Below are 26,079 nucleotides of genomic sequence, written 5' to 3'. Positions count from 1 at the left end.
TATCGCTACCAATTGACCACCGCCGCAAAAAATTTATGGCGGGACTTTCTTTGTTCTTCTTCATTGAAGAACAGTATGAATTTGTTCTTTGTTTTGAAGAGCAGATCCCAGACGTGGATCTATTCTTCGTTTTGAAGAGCGGATCCCAAAGATGGGATTTGTTCTTCGTTTTGAAGAGAAGACCCTAGAATTGGAATTTGTTTTTCGTTGAATAGATCACACATCGGATCTGTTTAACAAAGAAAGAAAATTATAAATAGGATCTATTTTTCGTTGGGTGGTGGCTGCAGTAAATAATATTTTCGGCGGTGGGTCAGTTGTATCAGGTGGGGAAAAATATGGTGTTGGTGCCATAGTCGACGACGTTTTCCAGTGTGTGCGATGTTTTCGGTGGAAATGAGAGGATAAATTGATCTCGTTTTGCGAAGTTTAGGGGTTTGGGTGGGGGTGGTTGTTGGTATTCCCACTCTCTTAGGAATGTGTTTGATACGATTTGCCAAGTTATGGATCCATTTGATCCACTTTTGCAAATTTGGGTGTATTTAATATTTTATGCCAAGTTCAGGGGTGCAATGATCCTTTCTCCCGAAATCTTATAAACCCGAAAACGATACCAAATTGCCAAACCGACTCTGATACAATACAATTCGGGTTCCTTCATTACCCATTAAACACTCGCACTAAACACAGGAAAACCCCATAATTCTCAATTTTTGTTTGAATCCTCAAAATTTCTGTTTGAGTTATCTCTTCCTTTATCACATCAGGTTAGTTCAATTTTTCAATTCTCAACATTTTCTATTTAACTTTCGATTATTAATTTGCTTTTCCCCTTTACAAAACCCTAATTTTTAATTTTATTCATTTCGTTTTCTTTCTCTAGGGTTTCTTAGCAAAATAACAATGGATCCAGAAATAGCTAAAACTCAAGAAGAACGTAGGAAAATGGAACAAGAATTAGCATCATTAACATCATTAACGTTTGATAAAGATCTTTACGGAGGAACTGAACGTGATGCTTATGTTACATCCATTCCTGTTAATGATGATGAAGAGTATTTAGATGGTGCTGATAATGAAGTTGCCCGTAAGCTCGCTTCGTACACGGCCCCAAAATCTCTTCTTAAAGAGATGCCTCGAGGCGGGGATGATGAGTTTGATAGCGGGTTTAAGAAGCCTTCTCGGATTCTTGATAGGGAAGATAGTTATAGGAGGAGGAGATTGGATAGAGTGCTGTCGCCAGAGAGGCATGATGCTTTTGCTGCTGGGGAGAAAACTCCGGACCCTTCGGTTAGGTCGTATGCGGAGGTTATGAAAGAGGAGGCGTTGAAGAGGGATAAAGAGGAGACTTTGCGGCTTATTTCTAAGAAGAAGAAGGAGGAAGAGGAGGCTGCGAAAGAGGAGAAGGAAGCGAAGGAGACGAATGGTGCTGCGGCGATGAAGAGGAGGAATAGGTGGGATCAGTCTCAAGATGGTGAGGATGATAGTGGAGTTGCTGTGAAAAAGAGTAAGAGTAGCTCTTCGGATTGGGATTTACCTGATGCTACTCCTGGGAGAGTGTCGGATGCAACTCCAAATGTTGGCAGGAGGAATAGATGGGATGAGACACCCACTCCTGGGAGGGTAGCGGATGCTGATGCTACGCCTGCTGGTGGTGTTACACCTGGTGCTACTCCTGCTGGGTATACTTGGGAAGCTACTCCTAAAGGGTTGGTTACTCCAACTCCTAAGAGACAGAGGTCACGTTGGGATGAGACTCCTGCAACTATGGGAAGTGCTACACCTATGGCTGGAGCTACGCCAGCTGCTGCTTATACTCCTGGTGTGACTCCTGTTGGTGGGCTTGATATGGCTACTCCAACCCCGAATTCTATTAATATGCGCGGTGCAATGACCCCTGAGCAATATAATCTGTTAAGATGGGAGAAGGATATTGAGGAAAGGAATAGACCTTTAACTGATGAGGAACTCGATACTATGTTTCCACAGGAAGGGTATAAGGTTTTGGACCCACCAGCTTCTTATGTTCCCATCAGAACACCTGCTAGGAAGTTACTTGCAACCCCAACACCGATGGGTACTCCACTTTATTCCATTCCGGAAGATAATAGAGGACAGCAGTTCGATGTTCCAAAGGAGGCCCCTGGCGGTTTGCCACTTTTGAAGCCTGAGGATTATCAGTACTTTGGAGCTTTGATGAATGAGGACGAAGAGGAAGAACTGTCAGCTGAGGAGCAGAAAGAGAGGAAAATAATGAAGCTGCTGCTGAAGGTTAAGAATGGGACACCTCCTCAGAGGAAGACTGCTTTGAGACAGTTGACTGATAAGGCAAGAGAGTTTGGTGCTGGCCCATTGTTTAACCGAATTCTGCCGTTGCTCATGCAGCCCACTTTGGAAGATCAAGAGAGGCATCTTTTGGTGAAGGTAATTGATAGGGTTTTGTACAAGTTAGATGAGTTGGTCAGGCCATTTGTTCACAAGATTCTTGTTGTGATTGAGCCTTTGTTGATTGATGAGGACTATTATGCTCGTGTCGAAGGGAGGGAGATTATTTCCAATTTGAGTAAAGCAGCTGGGTTGGCTACTATGATTGCGGCTATGCGTCCTGATATTGATAACATTGATGAGTATGTTAGGAACACAACTGCTAGAGCTTTTAGTGTTGTTGCATCTGCTTTGGGAATTCCAGCTCTATTACCTTTCTTAAAAGCTGTCTGTCAGAGTAAGAAGTCATGGCAAGCTCGCCACACAGGAATAAAAATTGTCCAACAGATTGCTATTCTTATCGGTTGTGCTGTTCTGCCTCATTTGAGGTCTCTGGTGGAAATCATTGAACATGGTCTCAATGACGAGAATCAGAAAGTGAGAACAATTACTGCTTTGTCCCTGGCTGCTCTTGCTGAGGCTGCTGCTCCATATGGTATTGAGAGTTTTGACTCTGTTTTGAAGCCGCTGTGGAAGGGTATTAGGTCACACCGTGGAAAGGTTTTAGCTGCTTTCTTGAAGGCAATTGGTTTCATCATTCCTCTCATGGATGCAATATATGCCAGTTACTATACCAAGGAAGTTATGTTTATCTTGATTCGTGAATTTCAATCTCCTGATGAAGAAATGAAGAAAATTGTACTTAAAGTGGTCAAGCAGTGTGTGAGTACTGAGGGTGTGGAATCTGATTATATTCGGAGTGATATTCTTCCTGAGTTCTTTAGGAACTTCTGGGTTAGAAGAATGGCATTGGATAGGAGAAATTATAGGCAACTTGTGGAAACAACTGTTGAAATTGCTAACAAGGTTGGTGTTAAAGATATAGTAGGGAGAATTGTCGAGGATCTTAAAGATGAGAGTGAGCCATACAGGCGTATGGTTATGGAAACCATTGAGAAAGTTGTTGCGAATCTGGGTGCATCTGATATTGATGCCAGGCTGGAAGAGCTTTTGATTGATGGCATTCTTTATGCTTTCCAGGAGCAGACTAGTGATGATGCCAATGTGATGCTTAATGGGTTCGGTGCAGTTGTTAATGCTCTAGGACAGAGGGTGAAACCTTACCTTCCTCAGATTTGTGGTACCATAAAGTGGCGATTGAACAACAAAAGTGCCAAGGTGAGACAGCAAGCAGCAGATCTTATTTCTAGAATTGCTGTTGTCATGAAACAATGTCAAGAGGAACAGCTGATGGGTCATCTCGGTGTTGTTTTATACGAGTATTTGGGAGAAGAATATCCTGAAGTTCTTGGATCAATTTTAGGAGCTCTCAAGGCTATTGTCAATGTTATTGGTATGACAAAAATGACACCTCCTATCAAAGATTTGCTTCCTAGGCTGACACCGATATTGAAGAATAGGCATGAAAAGGTCCAAGAGAATTGTATTGATCTTGTTGGCCGTATCGCTGATCGTGGAGCTGAGTTTGTTCCGGCTAGGGAGTGGATGAGAATTTGTTTTGAGCTCCTTGAGATGCTCAAGGCCCACAAGAAGGGTATCCGACGAGCTACAGTTAACACTTTTGGTTATATTGCTAAAGCTATTGGGCCTCAGGATGTCTTGGCAACCTTGCTAAACAACCTGAAGGTCCAGGAGCGCCAGAATCGTGTTTGCACAACTGTTGCAATCGCTATTGTTGCAGAAACTTGTTCACCCTTTACTGTTTTGCCAGCCCTTATGAATGAGTATCGTGTCCCAGAACTCAATGTGCAGAACGGTGTCTTGAAATCCCTCTCTTTCCTGTTTGAGTACATTGGTGAAATGGGTAAAGATTATATCTATGCTGTGACACCATTGCTAGAGGATGCACTAATGGACAGAGATCTGGTGCACAGGCAGACTGCGGCTTCTGCAGTCAAGCACATGGCTTTAGGGGTTGCGGGATTAGGTTGTGAGGATGCTCTAGTTCATTTGCTTAACTACGTGTGGCCGAATATATTTGAGACGTCCCCTCACGTGATCAATGCTGTCATGGAAGCCATTGAAGGAATGAGGGTGGCCTTGGGTGCTGCTGTTGTGTTGAATTACTGTCTCCAGGGGCTGTTTCATCCTGCTCGAAAGGTCAGGGAAGTTTACTGGAAGATCTACAATTCGCTGTACATTGGAGCTCAAGATGCACTTGTCGCATCCTATCCTGTGCTTGAGGATGAGCAGAATAATGAGCAAGCCAACATATATAGTCGGCCTGAGTTAATGATGTTTGTCTGAAAAAGTATTTTCTTGGCTTATTGGAGAGATGGTAGGCGAACTTTCTTTCCTCGTTGCTGTTAACTGTTTAAACTGAAAGAAACTCGGTGGTTTGGGCAAATATTACTGTTTTTAGGTCATTGTTGTTGCTCTTTTATCTATATTAACAGTAGGCGTGTGAATTGAACTTATTAGCTAGCTTTCTTTGCTGTGCTGTTCATGTGCATATCTATACTTGGTTTATAAGTAGTTTCTCTATGTTTTTGCTAGTTTTTGGAGCGGGCGTGTAATTATGCCGCAGCTATACCTGCAATACCACCAGCAAATCCATCAACCTGACGCTTTTGGTTGGCGATGAATTCATTAAATGGCTCTACTAATATTCACAATCTAGGCCGTTACCCTTTTTTTTTCTCTTTTTGCATGTGTAATTTGATATTATGAGTAGTTCATATTTGTTTTATAATAAGCTGTGATTCTGTTGCACTTTTGGCTTTTTCAGGGGGTGTTCTCTAAACGGATTTATGAAGGATAAGGCGCATGATCAAGTAATGGGAAACTTTTGGGAATAATTCCCAACATCCATCGATTAGCTACCTTTTGTTAATGAAAGTTCTGTTATGATTTCTGTCAAATATATATTATAGCAGGATTATCATTCCGATAACTTGGCAATATGCCGGGTAGAGTTCTCCTAGAAGTCTTCTTTTTTGCCAGATTGACACGAGACTAAGACGGTTATTAACCCTGGGACACATGACAGGAGTCATTAAGCTTGTGCTCTGTTTTTTGTATTTGAAACTGTCTTGTGAATGCGGTTTTTCTGATTGTTCATATTCTGCTATTCAAAATTAACCTATTTAGATCCTAATCCTAACTGTTTACTCAGCTGGCTGCCATTTCTTTTAGTTCTCTGAGCTCTATAATTGCTGCATTTTATCTCTATGAAGTGTATTAGAGATGGTTGAAATAGTGTTTTAAGTTCGAAACTCGACTCTGTTCTGCTCTCTGGAATGGAAACTATCCGGGTCACTCTGCGGATGAATGTGGTTTTCCAGACAGTTCAAATTTTGCTGTGCAAAATCAACATATTTAAGTGTTGCTGCTCGGACACTTAGCTGGATGCCATTCTTTTAGTTCAAATTTTACTTTACTTTACAAATCAAAGGTTGAAACTTGATCGACACTTGGATCAATTTTTATTATCAGTATTATGTTCACTAATATGGAAAAAAGGGTTTTCCCCTTTCTATTAAAAGACTACATTAATTTAAAAATCATTCATTTTTTTGTCTTCTAAGTTTTACTTATTAACTTAACAATTAGTTTTATTTATCATAATTCCATAATTAGGATGGTTATCATCTCGTATTTATTTCTGAATTGTTTTTTGCAATTTAGAGTAGTGGGGAATTAATTTAAAAACCCAAATTATTAATTAAAAATTGCGGTCACCTGTCATTCCAAATAGAGTTATTTAAAATATATCATATCATCATAAAACACTTATACTTAGAAGTAAACTATTATTTATTAGTATAGTAAAATTTAATTGATTTTATTTAAGGATGGTACAAACAAAAATGGAAAAATATTTTAAATTTTTCTTCTTTAAGATAGTACATTACAATGCAGTTTTGAATAAAATAGATTAACATATGCACATTTAGATATTATATTTCGGTTTAATTGCTTTTAAAATCATAAATTTTAGCGCCAATTTTGTAATTTTTGCAATTTTATATTTTTAAAATCAAAAATTGAATAACTTTTCGTTAAAAATTTACCGACTTGAATGTCCAAATAATGTATACTTGGATATTCACATCAGTATTTTTGTAACTTATTTTAAATTATAAAATATAACAGTTCATAATTCATCTATTAAATTGTCAAAATTTAAAATTCTTGTTAAAATTTGCAAAAAAACCTAAAGTTTGTAATATTTAAAGTATTTAACCCTTATATTTATCGTGTAACACTTAATTCCCGCCCAAAACTGTCGTCTTCCTCCTCACACAAACCCGAGAGGCCAGCGATCATCCATGGACGCCGATTGTGATTCCGAAGTACAACTAAAACTCTTCGCAGAATTTCTAATACGTCACTACTCCGATAAGCTCCGTTCTATTGTTCTCTCCGCTGACCCTAAGCTTCACTACCCTCTCTATATCGAGTAATTTAATTTCTTGATTTTCCCCTTTAATTCACTCATATTTTCTTTAACGCTTCTACTTATCATCATCTAATTAGATTAATTATTTTATTACAGTTTTGCAGAGCTGCTGAACGATGATCCCCAGCTTGCGCATCTCGTGTTCTCTCAACCAGCTGGGTATTTGAGGCATTTTGATAAAGCTGCTCTATGGGCTCATGTATGTCATCTTCATTCTTTTGTTTACAAATAAATGTTTTCAATCAAGGTTTGTGTAGCACTGGTTTGTGATAAGGGCTGTGCAAAAACTGAACAAGACCGGACAAACCGAACCGAACTGCACCAGAGTTTGTTGTTTGGTGAATACGGTTTGGTTCGGTTGGTAATGTAGAGAAGTTTGGTGTTCGGTTAACGGTCTGATTTGGGGTATATAAAACCTAAATAACCGAAAAACCGAATGATCCAACTTTTAAAAAATTAGAAGGATTTTTTTGACTTTGTATCTAAATTTCGAGAATTATTTTTGTTATTTTGCCTAAATTTTTAAGGTTTTTATTTGATTTTGGATATAAGTCTAAACCAAATTGAAAAACCGAAACTGAATTGAACCGATTGAAAAGTTCGGTCAATTTTTTTTTGGTGTTTGCTTAAAAAAAATTTGGTTCATTGATCATTTAGTAATTTTCGGCACCGTTGGTTTAATTGATTCGGAACCGAACCGACCGATGCACAACCCTATTTGTGAAAGGAGCTGCTAAAAAGTTCTCATTTGTTAATTGCTACATGGTTGTTATATATGAAATTCACCGGATAATCTGTCTTTATTAAATCTAGCAATTTTAATTTTAATTTTATATTCATTCTTGTTAGCTTTTCATCATTCTATAGATATTGCTCGAGTTTGTTCATTTTTTGTTTTTTTTTTGTTCTGTTTGGTATTTATGTATGCTCACCTTTATTTGGTTACAGAATGCGTTTTTGAATGAAATGCATGTGTCCTTTCCTGTGTGTTGCAATTGTTGCTTAGTAAATGCTGATGTGACCTGGGATTATGGATTGAGTTTAGAGCTGTGTGGATGTGTTGGTAAATGTAGAAAATTGTGCTGAAGAATTTGAAGTGCGGGGAGAAAGGGAGTGAGAAGAAGTTCATTCATGTTCGTATTGATGTTAGTGGATCTCCACTTGAATGCACTGGTTTGCTTTTCTCTCTTTCTCTTTCTCTTCATACTCACGTATCCGTTTCTCTGATATCTTTTATTTGACTTGTGGTTTCGTGTACATATGTTTTGGATGTTCTAGAGACATTTCCAAGCATTGGACGTGTGAGGGTGAAGCATCGTGGAATTCTTCTGACTCTGAAAGGAACTGTAATCAGGTCTGGAGCAATAAAGATGTATGAAGGGGAGAGGATATATCGGTGTAGGAAATGCAAGAACGAGTGGGTCTTATTTCCAATCTTCTACATTTAGCCATGCAAACATGATCATGTAGTCATGCATCCAACAGATTTCTGTTAGTTTAGTTTGCTTGTACAGTGCTAATTTTTTTTGGATTTGAAGTAATGGATGAAACTTTATTGCGAGATTGTACATTTTGGGCTTTTAAGAGGAATAAGACTACGTGTAATTAGTCAACAATGTTCATTTGCAGGTTCCCAGTGTTTCCTGAGCTCGAGACTAGAAACTCCATAATCCTTCCATCATTTTGTCCCTCTTTGGTTTGTTTCTTGCTATACTTACTGTTTTCCATGGATTTTCTTATGTGTTTTCCTCACTCCTTTACAAAGTTTGTTTTTTACAATCTACTTTATCTTTTGTTCTTTCTGTTTGCTGGGTGCCTGGGTCAAATATAAGATTTGTTCATATAGTTTGTTCAAATCTGTATCTTCTGCTTCGAAGTATCTTGCAGTTTGATCACTAATTTCTTGCTTCCAATGACAGAGGTCTAAACCTTGTGAAGGTACAAGATTTGATTGTGTAGATGAAACTATAATTCGTCACGACTATCAGGAAATCAAAATACAAGAGAGCACACAGGTGTTGGGTGTTGGGGTTATTCCTCGTTCAATTCATGTCATCCTAACAGATGATCTTGTCGACATTGTTAAAGCTGGAGGTATCACTTGCTTAAAAAGTTTACTTTTAGTTAATCCCTAGCTGCAGCGTTTAAGTTTGTCAATATTTATCTTTGATGTTTATTCAGCCAATAGATTACATAGCCAGTCATTGATTTATTCATTCAGATTAAATATAAGGTGACATCTTCTTCAATTCTATGTGGCTTTCTAGAGGGATGGTAAAAGATTCAAAATAACTTGATGAAGATTTTGAAAGATCACACTTTTTCTTTTATAGTGTCTAATTCCCCTTCCTATACCATGCCTTTTATATCTGCAGTTAATTTTCGAAAGAGTTTGCGAAGCACTTGTTTTACATTTATATAAAATGCATTGCCACCACTGAATTGCATCTGCTTTGAATGCCGGTGATGTTTGTAAATATGCATTTCGTGTCACAAAGTATAAATTTCAAGATGTGTACTTAGTTCTTAGACATTCTAAGAATAATCATTTTTGGAGCATTGATCTTGCATTTTTTTTTTAAATATTTTACTTAACCTTGTAGTGAAGAAATTTATATAATCATTTGATCTTTTATTATCCTAGCTTATCATGTTCTCAATCTGCAAACTTTTCACAAACTGGTAATTAACGTTCCATAGGTCACATTATTCTAGTCATGATATGTATGCTAATGCTATGCTTAAAATGCAAAGGTCTCTTTTATGGCTGAGACAATGAGGGATCAGGAATCACTTGTCGTGCAGATGATGTCATCATTACGGGAATGTTGACTGCAAAATGGTCTCCTGATGTAAAAGATGTACGATGCAATCTTGATCCTGTTTTAGTTGCTAACCATGTGAGGTAAATGTCTCTAATCACTGCAATTTTCATTTAAAACGTCTTCTGCTGAAGCAGGAACTGGGTCCCCCGATACATGCTAGATGTGGCTTCTAAAGCCGCACTTTGATCATAGAGCTATAGCCAGCACTAACACCAACACTCTTCAGGTTCTGAAACAACCATGTCAAACATGGAGGAATTTTAATTTTGTTTGGCCAGCTCTTGCTACAGTGTTGCTGCTGCTAAAGGTCTAATGTCACGACCTAAATCAAGCACGTGACCGCTGACATTAAATTCTTCCTCATGTCTTTAGCCTGTTTCATCCTTTGTTGACTTGGCATCTTGTTGACACTTCTATCTTGGATGTGATAATTTGTACTACATGCACGTTTGCCGGTGTGTTGGAAATGACATCATACCATGAAACCATCTTGATTGTGTTCATTTCAACTTGCTAAAACTCTTTTATTCCTAGGACACATTGAGTTCTTGGTTCTTTCATGAATTACTAAAATGAAGCACTTCAAAGTGAACAAGCACCAAGTCTTGGATATTTTTCTTTTCTCCCTTTAGCATCTTATAAAATTGTCTTTTTATATGTTAATTTTTGAACTACCCTGAAACTTAGAATCTTGAAATCTGTTCCGGATCAAGCTTGCATGGAGCTAGACTGATTTTTGATTCTGAATGACCTTCTAGTTTATGTTTCTCTTCATACTTATCCTTTCTGTTTTAGGAGAACGAATGAACTCAAATCAGATATTAACATCCCAAATGATGTAATCATGAAATTCAAGCAATTTTGGTTAGACTTCAAAGATACTCCCTTGAAAGGTAAAACTACATGCAGATCCTTTCATTTAATCATTTAATATCACTTCCTATGGTATCCTGTACATAAATTTTGTGTAACATCATGTATCAAGTTTGCTGTTTCTTTCCAACTTTAAAGTTCCTTATTAATCTAGGGAGAAACACTATTCTACGAGGTATTTGCCCTCAGATTTTTGGACTTTTCACCGTGAAACTAGCTGGTACGTTGTCATTATATATTATTCAATTTTACTCTATATCCAGAACATTAATAGTTCTGACTTACTCAGTATGGTGTTAATTTTTCTTCCTGGGACTTAGTTGCATTAACTCTCATTGGAGGTGTGCAACATGTAGATGGTTCTGGTACAAAGATTCGAGGAGAGTCTCACTTGCTTCTGGTTGGTGATCCAGGTGATTGTTATTCCCATCCCTATACTGTCTTGAGTTCTTAACTGTTCAGCTGTAACTAGGTGGATTATATTTATGATAGTATGTCACTGATGCATGATTTTGGTAAAAAAAAACTGATGCATGATAACATACTATGTCAAAACATGAACTTTACAGGTACTGGCAAATCTCAGTTCTTAAAATTTTCTGCAAAATTGAGCAACCGATCTGTCATCACTACTGGATTGGGGAGCACTAGTGCAGGATTAACTGTCACTGCTGTCAAAGATGGAGGTAATTCGTATCTTTAGCTAAATCATATGTTATTTTAGTAGCAGGTTGGTCCATTGCTTTGCTCATTCACTGCTGATACATTGTCCTTATGTACATTTAGCTTAGCTTATAGTACAGGGGTTTATTTTATACGAGAAGTGCTAACCGGAAAATAGTACAACTTGTCACAGTTCTTTTTTTCTTTGGTCAATCAACCAAAGAGCAAATTTTTATTGAAAGCTTATATTGGTATCCAAAAGTTCCTAACCTGTCTCTTCTACTGAAAAGCTCTTCTACTCATAAGAATGTGGGTCACAGGAATAGGAAGATAAAAGGATGGGCATGTAAAATATAAAGCAAAAAACCACTTCCATGTCCAGCTTTACTCATTTTAAATTTTTATGTGTCAATCAGAATGCTAATTTTATTTGTATTGTGGATAGGGGAATGGATGTTAGAAGCAGGCGCCCTTGTTCTTGCAGATGGAGGCCTTTGTTGCATTGATGAATTTGATAGGTACATTCCAGTCTCCTCAAATGACTCTGTGATGTCACTCATCAGCTGTTTCTGATATGGAACTTTGGCGTCGTATTTGAGTATTCTCTTATATATAAATCAGTTTCGTCATTGCTACCTCCTACAGTTAGAGAAAATAAAATTTGAGGATTCCACTTTACATTGGTGGCTAACCAACAAAAAAGAAAACCTTTCCTCCATGATGGACAGCTCCCTTCCTCACAGAAAAGAATCCCTTCAAATTGAAAAGATTGTTTTCAGGTGGGAAATTTTTCCTTTTGATAGAGTACTTTCTTTCCAGGTGCAGAAGTTGTGCTGAAATTCTCCTATGAACGAAAAAGTTTCCTGTTGAATGGAAAACCTTCCGATCTTGACGAAAACTATTATCCCTGACTAGGAAGCTTAGGGCTGAAAACTCCTGATAGAAAAGTTCCCATACGGATTAGAGAATCTCACTTTGCATAAAAAACTCTCCCTCTGATGGAAAAGACTATTCCATCGGGGTGAAAATTTCCATTTCAAGCAGAAAGCTTCTCAGCTATGCTAAAGCTTCTCAGCTATGCTAATTCTCAACATCTTATTCACCTCTTTTCTCATTGATGTTAATAATTAAGGTATGCCGTGAAATAATATTAATAGTGAATGTTAATGAAATATTTATGGCAGTATGAGAGAACATGACAGGGCGACAATACATGAGGCAATGGAGCAGCAGACCATTAGTATAGCCAAGGTGTATTGCCTATTTATGAGTTTTTTTCTCTTAAATTTAATAAGATTTTTTTTCCTGCACGTTGTATCTCAAGCTTGAATTGCGATAATCCTTTTGATGCCTGAAGATCGAAATGAGGGAGCTTCCAGTGCCTTGTACATCACATCATAAATACTCTCTAGGAGTTGCAAAAATGACGTACTTGATGAAGAAAAATAGTAAATTGATAAGATATTGTCTGATCATATTGCCTCGTATCGGTTCTGCTTCTGCCATTTTTATTCATTTCATTGGTCTTGTATCATGTCTTATGAAAGTACATGCACTGTTGGGACTAAAGTAATTTTCATCCAGTAATTTCACATTGACAAACATGTTCACACAGCATGCAATACTTTTACTTTCTTGCATGCGTTCTGGATGATTTCATTTAGTCATTCATTGTGGCGTATTGCCTTTTAAATCTATTTCATACTTCAATTCTTGTTAATTGCAGAATCTTCTATCGCATGCTCTGTTGAAGGAAGATTACTGAAAGTATTTGCTTTTTCCATTTTCGTCCAGGCTGGTCTTGTAACAACACTTAGTACTAGGACAACTGTCTTTGGTGCGACAAATCCGAAAGGACAATATGATCCTGATCAAAGTATCCCTGTCATTGAGTAATATATTTTTAATTTTTAAAATCCATGTTATATCTGTCAATTATACAATTTACTGTTTATGTGTAAATGTTTGACTATAATCTTCTTATGGCTTGCTCTTTCCGGCATAGGAGGTCGATATAAAACATAACATCACCACTACATTATTATTTTCTGAGGACCACAATTCATTTTCTTCACATGCATGGAAATGTCCATGACATGCACAGAATTCTATTGTTTTTTCTTAATCAAATCTAGCTCTCTCTGTCAATACGGCTCTCTCGGGTCCCTTACTAAGTAGATTCGACATAGTTCTTGTTCTCTTAGATACAAAGAACCCTGAATGGGATGTGGTTGTATCTTCTCACATTCTTGCAGAGGTAATGTACTGCCCAACTTATTTGTTTAAAAGATATGCCGTTGTGCTATAAAGCAGATGCACAACCGGAATCCTGATTTGGGCGGATAAATTTTCAGGAAGAATCGGGGAAGGGCAAAGACGATGATTTAGCTAACATTTGGACATTGGCCACGCTTCGCAGGTAAATTTCTGTTGGCCTAATTGATTGCTTAATGGCTGATGTCTTAAAGAGGGCATTGAAAGGTTGCTGCAAAAAATAATTTGGACCAAGCTGAGTGGCCTTCTTTCAGTATTATTTTCTTATCATATCAGACCTCTTGTTTCTGCATTTTTTTAGCTGTTTAATTTTCTGTGCTTTATTATATTTTTGACTTTTTGTTAGAATCCTCAAACCACAATATTTCAGAACCAGCATCTCTTTTTTAAGAACTGTGCAAGTATTCAGTAGCTGTGGATTATTGTGCAGGTATATTCAGTTTGTTAAAGGACGCTTCAGGCCAGTACTCACTGCAGAAGCTGAAAAGGTCATCTCAAGTTATTATCAACTTCAAAGAAGATCTGCAACTGATAATGCAGGTTTTTCTACAGTGTCTTGCTCTAGATCACTGTTATTATTTCTGTTAAAACAATATTGGATCAGGATCCTTTCAAGTTGATTGAGCATGACTTATCATGTTCTATCAATCGACATTCTTCATTATAAAATGAATGGTGTAGATTAACTTTATGTAATTTACACTTTTCTAATCTGAATTGTTCATTTTGTTATAAAGAGTGAGATTGATTGAACATGATTGGTCATCTTCAATCAACTTGAGAGGATCCTAATCCAAAAATATCACTGCTATTAATTAAACATTTCAAATTGCAGCAAGGACAACTGTGCGGATGTTGGAAAGTCTGATACGCTTGGCACAAGGTATGTCATAGTCGCTTCACTTTGTTTTTTTTTATTAATTAGTTTATAGGAATTTGACATCATTGGTGTCACAGCACATGCAAGACTTATGTTCAGAAATGAGGTTACTAGACTAGATGCCATTATGGCGATTCTATGCATCGAGTCATCCATGACTACTTCAGCCATCGTTGACAGCATTGGAAATGCTCTGCATTCAAATTTCAGTGAAAACCCAGATGAGGAATGTATCCTTTACTTGTTAAATGCTTGCACAAACAAGGGGCAATTGTCAAAAAAAAAAAAACTTGAACTTGAGCATTTAATACACACTTTGAAATTTGGCAATTTAAAACACGGACTAAACATTTTTTGCAATTTAAAATGCGAATATCTTTCCTTCAAAAAAATACTGATGTAGACGCCGAAACAATGTATATTGCGGTGTTCATATCAAAATTTGTTATTAAAAAATTCCTCGGTATTCCGAATGGAAAAAGAATGATAGTTTGAGTGTAAAATTGTCAAAGTTGAAAGTTTGTACTGAAACTATAAAACACGCTAAAATTCATGATCTATTTTGCAATTAACTCTTTTAGCAACTACATATACTTTTTTAGTGCAGGAAAGAACAGAATATGTCTGATTCAGGTTGGTATACCCTGAATGATTATGCACGATTTAATTTTGTGATTTTCAATAAATTAGCAATTGCCCCTCTGGTTAGTTAATTCCATCTCTTTGTCGAGGTCATTTCATAACTGCAACAGATTTATTAAAGTTCCTCAAAGTAGTATTGCTCATCATGCAGTAGTTTTATTGTTGAAAATTTATTTGGAAAGACAATTTTCTGTCTTGCTAGTCGGATTTCCAGCTTAGCATATTTAATTATGTCATCTTATACTGTATGACTGAACTTAACTAGATGAAACTCCTTAGATACCAAGCAAGAGAGACTCATCCTAGAAAAGTTGAGATCAATTGATGAGTGTTCCGACATAAACACTGCAGGAAGAACTTTTGATTGATGAGGATGACTGAATAACCGCGATATTAGGTTTCTCTCTGCAGGCAGAAGCTGGTAACTACCATTTTGTCACATGGAGCCTTTCAAACCATTCTCCTCGAAGCTCGAACATGAAAGGTAGGCAGTGAATTGACTGTCGGGATATCGACGTAAATTTGATTGTCTGCTACCCTTAATTTGGATAGAAAGCCGAGATTTACTAATGAACTGGGTGTTTGTGCTGGTAACTTATTTTCAGGCAAGTTATTATTATCATTTTATCATCGTTTTAAGTTCAAGGTCACACATCATTTGAAGTGATTAACCAGTGAGAAAAGAATCAAAGTATTTCTCATGATTGCCATTTAAAAACTTTTTCAAAGAAAATAAAAACTTTACATTGTGGTCATGCTTTTATTAAGTTATTAATGTAAAAGATATTAATGTAAATAAAAGTCTATAATCATCATAAATTTTACATTGTTAGTCATTCTATGGTCATGTTAATCAATTATATAATTAATAATCAGATTAATAGATAATTTCTTATGCAATAAACAAATATGCAAGTGTTGAGAGAACATATATTTATCATATATAAATAAGAGAAATATTTGAGATATTGGAGAAAAATTAAAGTTTCTTCTTTCTTTTTCCTAAATTTTATAATTAGCTTAATGCTTTAAAAATACATTTTCAATTTATTTTGTTTATATGTTTAATTTTAAAAATTGTCCATTTTACTTCGTTTATACTTTTCTGTTTCAATATATTTATAAACAGTGTTTTAAGATCTGAATTGGATCGGCCGGTTTGACCGGTTCGACATGGAACCGGAGGCCTGTATGGTCCGATTCTACCTTAATGCCTGGATTTCCAGCTCAATCTTTTTGAACAGGCAAAACCCACTCATAACAAGAAAATTGTAAGAACCGGCTGAACCTTCAAAACTAACCAGTTCCTGCAAGAATCACGGTGAAAAAAGCTGAAAAGGAAAATTTTCTTAAATGGAGAGTCTAAAAGTTATGTCGGCCGTGGTTTCGTATTAGGGTTATCATTTGATTTCCTAATGAAGAATAGAATTGGACTAACTTTTGTTGGGCTCCCTAACTAATTAGTATAGCAACTTATTTGGGTTTCTTACATAGATACTCTATTTACCCACTTGTTTGCACATATACTCTCATAAAGTTTGCTTTTTATTTATACTCCTTTTAAGAATCTAAATTGGCATTTGTACGTTTATCACATCTGAGACATTTCACCTTTCTTTTTCTTTAATTTTTTTTAAGTTAAACTATCAGTATTGTTACTATTACAATAGTTACATTTAATTTTTAAATTAAAAATTTAATAAATTTACTTATATTATCAAGATATTTATCTATTTTTAAAATATTTATTTTTTATATATAAACACTTGACTTATGTATTCCAATTGTCATTTTAAAATTTTAACTTTTTTATTTAATATTTTATCATTATTTTATCAAGTCACTTTGTATTAACACTTTTCATCTAATTTTACACTTGTCAATAATATAATCATTTTTATCTTTTATTCTTTATAAATATCAGCTATTTTTGATAAAATAAGCAATATACATAATATTTTTTAACTTTGTACTATTCAATTACACTTTACACATGTGTAATGAGAATATAAAAATAAAATTACATTATCTTAGATTTTTAAAGAAGATAACTCTTTCTGACATGATTTTTTTTTTGATTTGTTTTTCTTTGATAGCTTTTTCGCTGCTTATGCCATTTTTTCATAAATTATTATAGTCACATGGAAAATTAATGTGTTGAAGACCTAAAAAGATAAAAATAAGAAAATATAAAAATTTATAAAATTAGAAGAGATGCAATAGATGAAGAGTGTTCAAATATAATAGAAAAAATATAGGAATATTTCTAAATAAAGATGATCGTGACGATCATTCTAATCATATCATTACTATTTAATTCTATATTGGTGTTTAAATATATATGTAATCAATTAGTGAATTTATAATAACTAAATATGTTTAAATCTTTTAATTTATATTAATTATGTCATGCATTAATTGCATATATAAATGTAAATTTTACTTTCAACATGTTCAATAGTTTTTAAGTAGTTTGTCAGTAGCTCGTTGGTAACTTTCCAGTAGCTCGTTAATATATTTTAATACTTTTACTTTTTTCTGTTTAATATAATAATATTGAAGTAAATTTCAGATAATCGTTAGTAGATTAATATATCTAGACAACATGTATTTTTTAAAGTAAAGAGTAATTAGAAAGAAACAAGCGAGCAACTGCAAAGAAAACAGCGCGCGCAGCTGTAAAGCAATGAGTAAGCAACAAAATAATTAAAGAGAATTAAATCTAATTGACAAACAATTATCCATCTTTATAAATAAAGATAATACAATTTAATTATATAAATATAATTGTAAAGAATTTTTAAAATTATATAAAAATATTCCTAATTAAAAATATTCATACTTATAATCTCTTTTTGTTTAAGATAGTGATATAGGAGTAAATTTCGAAAAAAAATTGATAGATTATATATCTAAACAACATGTATTATTAAAAAGTATTGTAAAAAACTTAAATGGAAAAATTTCATAAACACTAAAATATAAAAAATAAAGAACCGTAACTAATTATCAACTAAAAAATTTAAAAATTATAAGTTTGTTTTCCTTGTTTGAACATTTGATATAAAAATGATAGCAAATAAATCAACTAAATTCAAATTAAATTGTTGGTTGATATAATAATAAAAAAAGTGGTCCATGCACATATGATGGTAGAATCAACAGCTTGGATTGATAGAAATAAAATTAGTATCAAAATTAATCAAATATTTCTCGATTTCATTTCAAATCAATTAATTAAAGTATATATTTTTTTGCATGTGTCAAAATTTATTAGAAAATGTAATTGGCCAAAGTAGGGTATTTGCCATTGCAATATTGACTAAGTATCACCTAGATCCGCATCAATATTGTTATTGTTTTTTCACTAAAGAAAATATTTTGAAGGTGTACGATGCTGTTATTTATCCCATGTCCAACCAAAATGATTGGAATGTCCCTATTGAAGTTAAAAGGATTGAAGTTCAACCTTCTATTGGGAAAATACAAGCTGGATGCCCCAAAAAGCAAAGAATACAAGCATTTTGGGAGGGAAAAGAAAAAAAATAAATGCAACCGATGTGGACAGCGGGAACATAACAAAAAGACTTGTCTTGGTCTACCGCAATAGTAATAGATTTGTTTTAATTCATTCTTTCATCTGTTTTGTAATATACATTTGGTCAATACTTGGTATACAAATAGACAATTGTTGTAAAATTGGAACTGTTGTTATTTGGCAACTATCTCTCACGATAAATGGTAAATAAAAAAGAATTTTATAACTGATTTTATTTTCTCTTTATAATATCAAGTTTTTTTAAAAAAACTTTTAAAAAAAGTATACCAAAAGTTATGTTAAATTAGTCATCCAGAAGTTAAGCAAATTATGAAGTAAGTATGTTAAAAATATGCATAAGTGTATGCCGATAGTAAAATTAAAAACTACATAATGCTTAGGAGTTAACCAGATATTAACCAATAGTATATTATTAATATTTAAAATTGTGAATTTATCAAATATTAAGCAATAGTATACCAATAATTTGAGAAAAATTCAGACAAACAAAGAACTAAAATTGCAACCATTATTCAGGAATTAAGATATATTCGAAAACACAAAACACCTCAAAGAAGAATTACAACTGAAACCAATATTTTAGAACTAAGATTCTAAAACACAGAACACCTTAACTTATTAGAATTCAATACAAAAACTGAAATATAATTTGATTGTCCCTAAATTTCTTCAAATTTGATTTTATGGTCTCTCTTCGACCTCTTCATCGCTATCAATGTACTCTTGAAGCTTCACATTGCCGTATCGATAACAAAAAATTCTGCTACGCTCCCGATGGTTCTCAATATTAAATTCTTTTGGAATTGTTCTATATCAAATGCTCCGTAAAAGCCAAAATAAAAGCTCCACAGTCACTGTATAAAAAACACAATTAAATAAAGTTACACAAACAAAATATGCACACTTACTTGTCACGCTGACAGAAAAATGATCAACATACTTTATATATACATTTGAAACATAAAAAATCCCCAACCCAAATTAATCTTCACTGGTTAACTTTTGGTATATCTGTAATATCCCGTATTGTTTTAAACTATTTTAAAAAAAAAATTAACTTTAATTTTAATTTTTGCATTCCGACAAGCTGTAAGTAATTTATTATTATTATTATTATTATTATTACTTAATTTTATTTGAGTCGTTCGTTGATTCGTTCGTGGTTCGTTTCGGGCTCGATTTGTATTATTAAATTTTAGCATATGCTTATTAATTAAAAAAGAAAAAAAGAAAAGAAAAGCAAATTTTTAAGCTCATGCATGCACTACCTTATTCTCCCACGTAAACTATGGACATGGAAAGCCCGTGCCTTTAGTAAATTAGAAAGCCCATATTTTGTTACTTAATCTTTTATGCAGAATAATCTTCTTCCTAGTTCCTATATAATCGTCTTTTTCATCTGTTTCCAAACCTATTTTTCTTTCTTTCGCTTATTAAACAAAACTCTAGCCGTCACACACTCCAAACCCTTCTGAGATATCGCTTTCATCTTTCCATTCAATCGTATCAATCCGGTAAGCTTCTCATCACTTTTCTCGCTATTCGTTCGATATCGTATTGTCGGTTCATAACTCATATTCTTTATTATACTAGCTTAAATCTCAGTTTCTTTCGACGGTTCATCATTATTCTTCGATCTCTTTAACCCTAACGCTTCGAAATCGAAATTGGTACATATAAACTCTCCGTCCTTTTGCCGTTCCATTTCGCCGTATACATACTTTGTTTGCTGCCGTTCTATTTGTCACGACCCAAAATCGAGGGCCGCGACCGGCGCTAGGGAATGGGAATTGTGCTTCCGAAACCCGTAGCAAGCCTGAAATTCACTAATTTTTTTTTTCGCAATTATCATATAAGACTTGGCCTTACAAACAGAAGCATTTAAACAAAGACACATTTATATACACTGGTAAAGTTATACAACTTGCTCGGGCTTATCGTTTCCGTATCATATAAGTACTAGCCCGGCATAAACTACTAGTGTCAAAGTTACATCACGGGAATCTACCTCCGTGGTACAAAGCATAACTATCGTAGCCAAACCAAAATATACACAACAGAAAGCAACTATAAACAATGTAAAATTTTACTCTTCTACTAAGCCATGACACTGGTCAGACATTATACTACTGCAGCAGATATGGAAGTCGGGACTGTTCATTGGCACATTTACTTCCGGTCAAAAGGTGGACGTCTAGTCAAGTCCGGATCGAGGTACCTGAAAACACACTATTGGGGGGTCAGCTATTAGGCAGAGTGAGTTAAACTTTACTTACCATATTATCAAAATAAGCATCGCATTTTAAAAATATTTTTAAAATATATATATACAATCATGTTTATAAGCAATTCCAACATATACAAACACAACAACTGCAAACAATTCATTTAATACAAGTATTTGATCCGATCGAAACCTTAATCTTAAACTCCTTAACCTTTCCCAATCCGTATCGTATTCGAATCAAATCGTTTTAATCCAAGTGGTACGGTTCCGAGATAATTCGACCGAGTTACCGCTACCACGTAGCGTAGTCCCGAGATAGTTCAACTGAGTTCCTCATGCCACTGCTTAATCCCAAGTTGTGGGTCCCGAGACAGTTCGACCGAGTTACCCAGCAGATACGGGCCCCGAGATAGTTCCACCGAGTTAAACTCGTAACTGCCAAACATAATCCTCCTTTCCATACCATAATCACAAACATGATCAACATTTAATGAGCTCATATCAAACGTATCTATGTACGAATATCTAGACTTTTATAAACACAGGTGATCACACGGCCTATTGACGCCCAATAGGTAGCTCGTTTCTTCGGATCGTATACAAATTCACATTGGTAAATAATTAACAAGTCATAAACAAAGTAATACAATCCATATATCAACAAATCAATCCATAAACAACAATTCAAATATTATCCAATTCAATAAGAACAACTCAATCAAATAAAATTATATAATTTATGCGATGCATTTAATAATAATAATAATAATATATATAGTATATATAAAATAGTTTTTAATACGATAATAAGAGTGAGTAAAATATACTCACTCCTTGCTATCCATAACCTTCGATAATAACTAAGCGATGTCGTGTTCTGTAAGTTCCGGGTTCCATTGGTAGTCGCCTCGTCAAGTCTACACAAATTCGATAATAACTCGAATTAATTACAATCTAACTATAATTAATTAATCAAAATTAGGTTTCTAGCCAACTTTGGCTATTGAAATCGTTTACTTAAAACAGTCTGACCCCTAAACAAAATTGACATTCTTAAAGTTCAGAACGTCGCCTACAACTTTTGTTTAAATCTCGGACTGAGATTAGTACATGAAGGTGTCAGAATTTGGCTCTGAAGTTAAGACCTTGGGTTGTTCTAAAACTATAAAATTGCTTTGCGCGACTTAATGTTTCTGATTCGACAAAAACTTAAACTTAGACATTCGTAGATAACGTCATTAAGTTTCCGTACCAATAAACGAAACTTAATTTGGACGTATACAACTCGAGATATGACCCGCACACTAATGCTATTTTGCACAACAAATTCTTGCAAAATGTCCAATTATCGTTTATACATTCGGATTGAAACTATTACGTGACGGAAGTAAACATATCGATAGCATATTTTTATATCCATTAAATTCAGTCCTTAAACATGCTATATCAATTCATTTTATTCAATGAAAACCTTAACTCATTATTTATTTTCAAACTATCTTTACGTCCAAATCGAATTAGCTCATAACGCTTAGCGTTTTCGTCAATTATGAGCGTAATTGGACCTCGGGGAAGGGGTGGCTTCGGCCCCTTCCTATTCTCGCTGCCCTCCCCTGTTTTGACAAGGGGAGGGGCTGCTTCAGCTATGGTGCAGCGCACCATAGCCGCTGCAACACAGCTCCACCGTCCTACGGCACGGTAGTAATAACGGGTCCGAAGGCTACATCTTTCTCCGACCACCACCTAACGCATCAAACATATTCACCATCACATAAACACAGCCAACTTTCATCTTATCACCAATCAATCATTAATTTAAGCTCTAATTATCAATTAAATCTAAACATAAACACCATAATCATCAATTCTATCATTAACAATCATCATCGCCATCATAATTAAAAATCACGAAATAATAACAGCTCAAACCCTAACTGAAAATTGTGATCCTGACCTTGATTTTCTAGGCTTGAATGATAGAGGACCTCGTGCTAGTTCTGTGGCCGCAAGAATCGATCAATTCCGAATTAAAACGAGGGAGTTATGGCTATTTAAAATTTATATATGTTTAGGTTTCTAAGGTTGAAGAAGATGAAGGTTGAGAGCTGAATTTCATATCTGAATATCCTAATTTTAAAAGTCAAATAATGGCCTTTTATATTAATAACAAAAGTTCCACGTTTATTTTTTGAATTTGCCACCTTCTCACGATTTGATTCGTAGCTTTTCTTTCGTCCAATTTATTCCGTCGATCGCTTAATCGTTCGAACTCGATAAATATCATATTATTTATATCCAAATAAATTATACTCTTCTTCTATCTTATTATTTTATGTTCTGATAGTTTATTTCACTAAATTTCGGTTACAACGCTCAATTTTTTAAAATTTGAGCGAAAATGACTATTTTCGTCATTTTTCCGTCCTTATTTTGATTTGACAAATATCTATATCCAAGTAATCGATATTATTATCTTAAATATCAATTCTCATCAATAATTTATTTAGATTATATTTTTCGTGTAATAAAATTCTATTTTCCAATTTCTTAGGGACTTTAACTTATTTTAAATTCCATCTTTTCTTACGATTTTCATTAATCCCGTCAAACTATTATAGGCATTATAAATATTGAAAGTTTTTATTTAAATTTCAATATCAACCTATTCTCATCCTTCTTTAAATATTTTCTTATTAAATCCTTCAAATAACTTCTTTTCTAGCCGCATCATTATTTTAAATCAGGCACGTGGCCTACTTTGCCAACGCCAGACGTACGGGGTATCACAAGATGGTTATAAACACATAGTTTGAGGATCTAATTTTTGAATTTATGTTGAAGATGAGACTTGAAAAATTTAAAATTTTAAAAATAGAACGGTTTCAAAATCGTATTTTCAATATTTGAATTATAAATATATTAGGTGACCCATTTGTTAGTTTGAAAAATTTTAACCGATAACTGTATTTATAGTTGTATTTACAGCTCTCATTATTATTTTAGAATAATTCTTTCAATTTAAAGAACCATTCATTTATGTAATTTTTATTGTTAATAATAAAAATTAGTCTTTGACAAAAAAACAGTGTGTGCAACTTAATTACAATGTTTAGGTCAATATGTTGATCTTGTAATGTTGCAATTATTATAAGCAGACGATTTGTACAACTCTATATTTAATATCCTTTTTGCGGTTTAAGAAATTACAATACAGGTAGTGAAATACATAAAATATAAAATAATCTAGGCTGATAAAATTAGCCATTCAATTGATATTTTATTAAATTAAAAAAATATGATTCTATATGTATTAAAATAAATTAAAAAGTTTTAGAAGTAGTATTGAAATGTAATTATTCAACCTCAAGGTGCATGTAAAATGGTAAGATGCTATGTTCTTTTAAATGAAGTTGTAGATTTAAATTGTATTCATATAAGAGTAATGCTATATAACACTCCTTTTTAACCCACTTTTTTTAATCCAACCTGACGTGGCAACAAATTAGTGGATGCATTAAAAGTTGTTTTTTGAGATATACACTTTTGAAGGGCAATTGGACGAATTAAATGCTGCCACGTAAGGAGGGACAATGAAAGAGGTAAAAAATGGTGGGTTAAATAACGGATATTATACACTGTAAGTCACCGAACTTACTTGTTATTACAGAAAGGGTATTAAACTTCATTTTGTTACAAAAAAAGTCACTAAACTATACATTTTGTTACAACGAGATGTCACTCATATAAAACGCACCGTTTTGACACTAAAACGCACCATTTTTGCTTATGTGGCAAGCCGGAATTACAAATAGTAATATAACTCAGTGACCTTTTTGTAATTCACGTTAAGTTTAGTGACCTTTTTGTAATAAAATTTGACCGAATCCGCCGTAGTGACCTCCCATTGTAATAAAAAGTATAACTCAGTGACCTTTTTGTAACAAAATGAAGTTTAGGACCCTTTCTGTAATAACAGATAAGTTCAGTGATATAGGGTGTTTAATATCCGTTAAATAACATTTTTCTTCATATAATATGCAGCCTTTTAAAATTTGAATTTAGAATTTGCTTTCCGCAATTTGAGGTTAATTTGAATGTAAAAGATTTAAAAGTACCATTCTAAAAAATCTTATAGACTGAAAATGATTAATTCCTTTATTGTCTTGAACAGAGATTTCGGAATTGTAAAGGTGAAACTTGACACGTCATCGGTTCGAACACCATGGCACTATTTTCCTATTACTTGGTTGTCGTCTAGAAATAGCTGATTTTGTTGGAAATACGAGATTTAAAACTACATGTACATGAACTGCTGTTTGATGTCAACTGAAGTTTCAACTAGAGAAAAACAACAATATTTCTTTATTGTACTTTAAAGAACATGTTAATTATTTGGTCATAGTTGAACCTAAAAAAAACTAAAATTTCATATTTATTAAAGATTGATTACATATTAAATTAATATATTTATATTCTTTTTCAATTTAATTACATTCTTTAAAAATTGTCATAAATCACCATCTTTTAAGTTTTTCAAATCCATAACCAGTTTAGAATCAAACGAATTTCAGTTGACTCGCTAAACGTAAAGTGACATGGCATAACATATTGGTAAAGATTAACTCTATATTTTTTTTCCACTAATTTTATACTTTTTTCAATTTTATCACGACTTTTTAATTTTTTGTATTTATAACGACTCTTGATATAGAGTCTGATGTGCTCTACAACATCATTTTATGTTCGCCCATTCAGCTCAAAATCGCCAAACGTCGATATATTTGATTTTTGGCTAATCCTCTTAAAAAACCATCACCTTTTAACCCCAATTCAATTACACCCTCACGTTGAAAAAACCACCAATTTTATCCAAATTTCGACCTTTGACTTTCAAATGCACCCTTAAGCATCAAATCGGCCTCTTTTCATTGGAAAAATATTTAAATTAATACTTTACATTTTAACATGTATTCTAAATAATGTTTAATGTTATATTTAGAATAAAAAACACTTCTTTCAAAAATAATAAAATTTAATACGAATTTTTTATTTTAAATAAATAACATTATGCTAACAAATTATTAGTATTTTTTTTATTAATTATAAATCTCAATCTATTAAATCGGTTTTATCCCAAAATAAATAATTTCAAAATTTTCATTTCCACAATCGCCTATTCGTACTCCAACCGTCAACCCGGCGAAAAACTCGGTCACTCGTCTTCTCCGAGACGAACTCAGATCTGAGTTCGTCTCAGAGAAGACAAACTTCTCCATTGGAGAAGATGAA

The 26,079-nt window shown here is 34.0% G+C and overlaps 2 protein-coding genes and 1 long non-coding RNA gene across 6 annotated transcripts; 2 read left to right on the top strand and 1 right to left on the bottom strand.

Moving 5' to 3' along the window:
• Positions 1-612: 612 nt before the first annotated feature.
• On the top strand, positions 613-5,542 carry LOC126662350 (uncharacterized). Of its 3 annotated transcripts, XR_007635749.2 has the most exons (4): positions 613-767; positions 884-4,723; positions 4,942-5,018; positions 5,174-5,542. XR_007635749.2 is itself a non-coding variant. In XM_050356309.2 (3 exons), exon 2 carries the CDS (start codon positions 904-906, stop codon positions 4,690-4,692), a length of 3,789 nt encoding a protein of 1,262 aa, XP_050212266.1. In that variant the 5' UTR covers positions 613-767; positions 884-903; the 3' UTR covers positions 4,693-4,723; positions 5,174-5,542. The 3 variants fall into 3 exon arrangements, 2 of the variants coding, with proteins under 2 accessions (XP_050212266.1, XP_050212265.1); XM_050356309.2 differs by lacking the exon at positions 4,942-5,018; XM_050356308.2 differs by having other exon boundaries at positions 4,942-5,542.
• A 1,068-nt stretch (positions 5,543-6,610) lies between these two features.
• Positions 6,611-15,634, top strand: LOC126662222 (probable DNA helicase MCM9). Of its 2 annotated transcripts, XM_050356128.2 has the most exons (20): positions 6,611-6,847; positions 6,944-7,046; positions 7,921-8,020; positions 8,126-8,264; positions 8,477-8,543; positions 8,767-8,941; positions 9,653-9,752; positions 10,468-10,565; positions 10,700-10,765; positions 10,866-10,958; positions 11,115-11,231; positions 11,654-11,726; positions 12,393-12,459; positions 13,003-13,084; positions 13,344-13,465; positions 13,563-13,627; positions 13,913-14,022; positions 14,318-14,365; positions 14,440-14,592; positions 15,284-15,634. In XM_050356128.2, exons 1-20 carry the CDS (start codon positions 6,717-6,719, stop codon positions 15,370-15,372), a joined length of 1,998 nt encoding a protein of 665 aa, XP_050212085.1. In that variant the 5' UTR covers positions 6,611-6,716; the 3' UTR covers positions 15,373-15,634. The 2 variants fall into 2 exon arrangements, with proteins under 2 accessions (XP_050212085.1, XP_050212087.1); XM_050356130.2 differs by lacking the exons at positions 12,393-12,459; positions 13,003-13,084; positions 13,344-13,465; positions 13,563-13,627 and having other exon boundaries at positions 6,612-6,847.
• Positions 15,635-20,443: 4,809 nt separating this feature from the next.
• LOC126662153 (uncharacterized) lies at positions 20,444-22,900 on the bottom strand. The gene is made up of 3 exons (XR_007635697.2): positions 22,745-22,900; positions 21,622-21,707; positions 20,444-20,792 (listed from the first exon to the last, which is right to left on the bottom strand). It is a non-coding gene; the product is annotated as an uncharacterized LOC126662153 (long non-coding RNA).
• Positions 22,901-26,079: the final 3,179 nt, after the last annotated feature.

The sequence above is a fragment of the Mercurialis annua genome, linkage group LG8 (genome assembly GCF_937616625.2).
Source record: "Mercurialis annua linkage group LG8, ddMerAnnu1.2, whole genome shotgun sequence".
In the NCBI taxonomy this organism is placed as follows: Eukaryota; Viridiplantae; Streptophyta; class Magnoliopsida; order Malpighiales; family Euphorbiaceae; genus Mercurialis; species Mercurialis annua.
The sequence above is the reverse complement of the archived record's forward strand: the minus strand, read 5'-3'. Positions and strand labels throughout refer to the sequence as shown.